General features: G+C 44.2%; 1 protein-coding gene across 8 annotated transcripts in view; it reads left to right on the forward strand.

Annotated features, from left to right (window-relative positions):
• LOC123114138 (pentatricopeptide repeat-containing protein At1g31790) overlaps positions 1-6,372 on the forward strand; it is a 13,653-nt gene continuing 7,281 nt past the window's right edge. The window contains exons 1-4 of one of the 8 annotated variants that reach the window (XM_044535509.1): positions 1-1,325; positions 2,357-2,472; positions 2,729-2,820; positions 3,916-4,577. In XM_044535509.1, coding sequence (XP_044391444.1) covers positions 25-1,325; positions 2,357-2,363 — 1,308 coding nt within the window. In that variant the 5' untranslated portion in view covers positions 1-24 and the 3' untranslated portion in view covers positions 2,364-2,472; positions 2,729-2,820; positions 3,916-4,577. Of the gene's footprint in view, positions 1,372-2,356; positions 2,473-2,728; positions 4,578-6,372 lie in introns of those variants that run through there. The other 7 variants (XM_044535507.1, XM_044535513.1, XM_044535510.1 and 4 more) reach the window with 7 other exon arrangements.

Genomic DNA, 6,372 nt, shown 5'->3' on the forward strand with positions numbered 1-6,372 from the left:
TGACCCGCCAATTGCTCAAGGCACATGGCGCGCTGCTCCGTCGCGAAGCCGCTTACAACCGCCGCCGCGGCTCCGCGCCTCCCTCGCCGCCGCGCTCTGCTCGTTAGCGCCGCCGCCGCCTCCCTGGCCACGGCAACAACAAGAACGCAGCGGCTGTCCGCCCTATCGAAGCCGCCTAAACCACCGCCTCTCCTCCCGCGCCCAAGGCTCCCCACCTCCAACCACGCCCCCACCAACGACAAGCAAGACGACCGCCGTGAAGCATCGACGGGCGCGGCGTCCTCTGGCTCTGGGTCGCCCTCGGGCGCCGGAGACGTGCTCCGCCTGATGGATGCCCTCGGCGTCGCGCCCGACGAGGACGTCTACGTCTCCCTCCTCAGGGACTCCGTCGACGCCGCCGAGGTCGCCGCCGTGCACGCCCACTTCGACGCCGCACGCGCCGCGCCTGGCCTCCCCCTGCCGCTGGCCAACCGGCTGCTGCTCGCCTACGCGGCCTGCGGCGACATGGCGGCCGCCCGCAAGGTGTTCGACGAAATTCCCGTCAAGGACGGCATCACGTGGGCGACCATGGTGTCGGCCTACTCCGATGGGTGTTTCCATGAAGAAGCGCTAAGGCTCTTCACCCGCATGTGCCAAGAAGAACATGGGCTTGCTGGTGATCTGCTCGGCCATGCCATTGTGGCAGTGCTGCGGTCATGTGCTCGGCTGGGCAGATTAAGGGGCTTTGGTGAGCAGGTACATGCGCTCGTCGTCAAGACAAAGAGAGTCTGCGGTGATACCGGTAGTTCGCTGCTGCAGCTGTACATCGCAAGTAATCAGCATGACAGTGCGCGGCAAGTGCTTCAGGCGATGAGGTGTTGTTCCCATGAGCCAGTGCCCGAGGCAGCCTGGACTAGCTTCATGACAGCTTGCCACCGGGACGGACTGCTAGATGAGGCCATCTATGTCTTTAGGGACATGGTGTCCTCCGGAGTCGCCAGGAGCAGCTTCTCCCTGTCGACTATCCTTGCGGTATGTGCAGAATCAGATAACTGCAGGTGTTATGGACAGCAAGTGCATGGCGACGCCATCAAGCACGGCGTGGAAACAGACCAGTTCGTTGTGTCTGGGTTGGTCCACATGTATGCGAAGCAAGGACGGCTTGCAGACGCCGCGAGGGCATTTGAGGCAGTGGGTGGCAAGCCTGACGCGGTGTGCTGGAACGCCATGGCCATGGGGTATGCACGCGGTGGGTGGTACAGAGAGGCCACCAGAATGATGTACCAGATGAAAGCTGCTGGACTGGATCTTCCAGGACTAAATGTGGTTGGAATGGCCTGCTCCAGGTGAGCTGCTGAATGGCATCGTTGACTGCTGCACTGCACATCTATGGTATGATCTGTGCTGAAGAAAGCGGAATACATTTTTATAGAGTAAAAAAGGAGTACCTTAGGGAGGAGAGGACATCTCAAGCTGCTCGAGTAGATCCTCCTGGACTAAATGTTGTTAGAACGGCGTGCTCCGGGTGACCTACCGAATGAGATGCTCGACCTTACTATTTTTCTTTTTAATGAGATCTTTATAGACTAGTATGACATGATCTCCAGAACAGCCAATAAGGATTTACTTAGCTCGCTGCATTATTTGTGTGTATGTATATAGTGTGACGTATATTGCTGGAAATTAGATTATGACACGTCATTATCCAATCATTGAAACTAGCGGTTTGACATGCGCGTTTGCTTAGGTTTAATAATGGTCATTTCATTCAGATTGAATAAATATATACTTTGATGTCATCTCTATCTTTCTTTGACTGCCTTTCTTATGTCGCTTGACCATTGATCTAAGCCAAACATTTATTGGTACACATATAATCTGAAGTTATCAAAACATACTATTCACACAGTTACCATCGGTTGGTTTTTTGTCTGTTTGTTGCACCTATATTTCTTTAGTGTATGTAAAGTAATTACTTGGCATGATTTGTTTCTTTTAACTTTTTTGTTAAACCCTACATCTTAGTCACATTTTTTGCAGAATTTTTGTGTGAGTCATCTCTAAAACCACTCTTTCTTTTGCCAATCACCACTCTGTCACTCTCAGCATAGCTTGTGCCCATGTGTTTGTGTATGTCTTGTGCAGTTTATGCCATGCGTTATCTTGCTGTAGAAGGCAGAACTAAGATTTAGGTTCATTTCTGTTATAATATTAGGGCCTCTCACCCTCTCCTATAGTTATCATTAAAATTATAATTATCAGTATATATTCACGGGAAATTTCTAGCGTATTCCCTTGACTCTCTGTAAGCTCAATCTGTTGAATTTGTCAAGCCCAAGCTGCTGAATTTGTGTAAGCCCAAGATTGATGCATGTAGGGATTGATGCATCCATGGCAGGATTGATGCATGTTTTCCCATTTTGGGCGATGGATCCCAAGGAGGACATGAACCAGAAGGTGCTCCTCTTCGCCCGCAGGAACTGTGACCACCAGGTTACCACTTCTTCTTCCCCACTATGTCCATCCAAAAATTTCTTCACCTCATATCACCTTGTCCCTGAAAGTTACTGCATACGTTGAGAGGATCAGCAAAACTTGGGTAAAGCTGAAAAAAAGAGCATAAGCCTTTGTTTTTTTTAAACACCAAGCATATCCTCCAGTAGAAAATATGGGAAAGACTGAATTAATGTGGCATGTAAAATTGTACAGTACTGAATTTCAGTGTTAATTTAATGTGGGTAAATTTCAGTGTTTGTTCACCTACTGGAGCAGCTGAGAAGAGGAGGAAGAAAAACAGGACAACTCTTCAGGAACTAGGGTTCATACAACACTGTTCATGATGTGAGTATATCACCATGTTCTTGATTTTTTAGTTAACAATATTCAGTCACTAGGAGTACAACAGTAGCAGTACATAGCTGGAATATGCATTTACATAGACTTACTGATGGCTCAACATTCGAGCTGATTACTAGCAGTGCAACACTAGCAGTACACATATGGATACTCACAGATTACTCCTTTGTTACTGTATTTATCTAGAGATGGGAGTAGAGCTGAAGCAGTACGACTTCACTGAAACTTAATTCAGTTAACTCCATAGACACCTGCTCTTTTTTGTTTAGAAGGGACCCTTATCTCCAATCTTGTAAGACAAAATACTCCTATCTGTAGTCCCTCGAATAACTCTGTTCTTCCTCCCCAAGCCCGTAGTGAACATTAAATAATGCATGCAAAATCTGACCATTTATAACTGAAGTCAAGTTTATACTCATATGGTGCTTATGGCAAGCAAGTTTTGTACTCCTGAAACTGGAAAATGTGACTGAGACTGGAACCCACTACATTATTATCTTGTTTGTTGTTACTGAAACTGGAAACCACTACTACTCCAGAGATGCAATTTGACTTGTTTCCAATTATTCTGCACTACGACTTGTTTATTGCTACTGAAACTACTACCAAAAAGAACTTCCGCAACCCTATGGTATTATAAATTAACGAACTATGAGCATAAATCTGTAATACAGTACTGAGAGCAGCACATAACTAGTGTAGTATAGTACTCCTATGGGATGAAACCATAACAGTTCAGTGATACTCCACTGTAGTATTCCTAGTGAAGCATAACTGTAGTATTCCTACTGAAGCATAAATATGAGAAATTGTTATGGGATGAAACCATAACAATTCAGTTTACTTATGCTTGCATTTACAATAGGCACTTAACAAATCCAGAATCTTGCATTTACTTATGCTTTACACTGGTCACTATCAATTCTAAGTCACTAGTTTACTTATGATTTACTTATGCTTGCATTTACTTATGCTTTGCATCAGTCACTATCAATAGAAGACAAAGGTATTGCTCATTTATGCTAATTGCCATTTATTCCAAGTCTGACTTCAGAGTTTGGTTTGCTTTTTTTCGACAAGGGGAATATATTAATATCGCGAAGATACCAATTACACCCGTCCTCTGTACCAACAAGATGTCCAAATACATCAAGGATACAAACAGCCAAAAATGAAAATAAAAAGAACAGAAGAAAGAAAAAAGAAAAAAGACCCCTCCACAGTGAACAATCACTAGCAGCAGCAGCACTCTAACCACCACCAAAGACAACACTCAAAATACAAAAGAGGTTCTCCAGAAGCAACGCCTCCAAGGAGGAAACAATGCACAAGCGTTTATTTATTCATTTTTGTGTGGAAGGCTCAATCAGCCCAAGTTTAAGAGTGATGCCACTCACAATGCTTTATGCAGCCCAAGTTGAACTGTACCTCAAAATGGTGGAGTATTTCTGTATAGTTTAAGAGTGATTCCCAAATGCACATGTGGTTTTGGTTGAATTAACAAGCAAGCAAGCTAGTCTGGTTTGGGTTGAATTAAAACTGTAGACGAATGCTTCTCAAACTATAGATGAATTAACAAGCAAGGTAGTCTGTTTTGGGTTGTGGAGTACTGCTCTCATGTGGTCTGTGGATGTAGCAGCCAATTTGTAGCGTCAAAACATGGAGTCAGCTGTTCATTAGACCATGGCTTACATCCTCAGTGTAAATTTGGTTCCACTATTTATTTGCGATATTCATTTCCACTATTCATTTGATGGAAATAATCTTAAGCAAATTTAAATGAATTGACTATACAGTGAAATGCAGCATATAGAGTGAATCGACATGCAAACTCTGCAATACTCACCAAACTGAATTTTAGCTCCTGTCATTCAACTAAATCTTTGCTGCTTTCCCGCAAAAAAAAAAAACCCCAAATCTTTGCTGCTGTCATTTTAAATTCAGTTAGTTGTCACATGTGAATCTTGACACTTATATTCATTCTCTCTTTATTCCATTGACACTTAAATTCTCTCTTTATTAGCAGTTAGTTACTGACAAAATTCATTCCATTGACACTTATATTCTCTCTTTATTCAGTTAGTTGCTGACATTCATATCAGCGCCATACTCCTGACCATTTGTCACATGTGAATCTTTACAAGCAGTGAGGAACAAAATGACTGACCACTACAATCTGTACAAATCATGCAATCTGAAAAATCGTGTGACAAAATCATGCAATCTGAACAAAATTACTGATCTACAATCTTTGCATGCTCTTTTTATTTACAAGCAGAGATGAATCAAATTGTGTGACCATTACAATCTGACAAATCATGCTTACAATCAAATTGTGTGACCATTACTTTCTTTGGAATGCGAAAGGAGGATCAGCAGCAGCAGCAGCAGCAGCACGGGCACAGGCGTCCTTTAATCCATTGCATCTACCATATATGGTCCTCATCATGAATAAGGATGCCATTGGAACCATTAAGTTCCTGGTTATGGCACGACCGTAGATTCATGGGACAAGTACACTTGGCCTCCCACTGGAAGTAAGACGCTTCGACGATCTTCCACACAAAGAGTGGGTGGCTGTTGCCACTGGAGTGGCATGCAACAGATGCAAGAGAGGGTTAGGTCTCCAACACTATGTGGTGTGCCACTTGTCGCAGCTAGAGAGTTTTGACGGGTTTTTCTCACCCTGCGCGTGAGGATGGGAGATTCACTCTTTGTGTTCAAAACGTTTTATCTCTTTAACCGTGTGCCCAAATCGCGAACCATTTTCACCATTGTGTTTCTCGCGCCGAGATCTTTGAACCTAGATTCCATATTGATAGGTTTTAGTGAACTTTTTTTTCCAGGCAAATCTGTGCTCCCAACTAGTAGTAACCTATGCTTCCAGTGTTTCCAACTAAAACGTGCTCTCAACTAGCACTAACTCGTGGAGGAGCACAACTGTGCTCCCAAGTCCCAAGTGTTCTAATTGTGCTCCCGTGGAGTGAAGCAAAACTGTGCTCCCAAGATAAACTAAAAAAAATGTACTCCCAATACAATCTAAATTGTGCTCCCTGAGGTAGCACAACCGTGCTCCACGCGAAAGCATAACACACCCATGCTCCTGTCGGACAAAAACTGAAGAAAACCAGAGAAAAATAAAAGGAAAACCAGGAAAAGAAATGAGAAACAAAAAAACTAGAAAAAAAACATGAAAATTGAGAAAAAACCCAAAAAAGCCAAAGTAACGAAAAATACCGCCTTGGTGGGGGAAGCGTCCAGCGCGTGATACATGGCGGCGCTGGGGCACACCATGTGGAGCCGCTGGTGCGCTTCCATGGACATAGAGAGTGGCCTCTCTAGAGGTTTTTTTAAAGGAGGATTACCCCCGGCCTCTGTATTTGAGCGATGCATGCAACCATTTATTAATTATTCACAAAAGACTTTTCAAAGAAATACATCAGTAAGTCTGAAGCCACCATCTAGGCGATATCTGTCGCTACTCCTATCCAACTAATGAAGGGATGCTGATAGTCCGGGCCTAATACCATAGACCTC

Source organism: Triticum aestivum, chromosome 5B, assembly GCF_018294505.1.
Source record: "Triticum aestivum cultivar Chinese Spring chromosome 5B, IWGSC CS RefSeq v2.1, whole genome shotgun sequence".
In the NCBI taxonomy this organism is placed as follows: Eukaryota; Viridiplantae; Streptophyta; class Magnoliopsida; order Poales; family Poaceae; genus Triticum; species Triticum aestivum.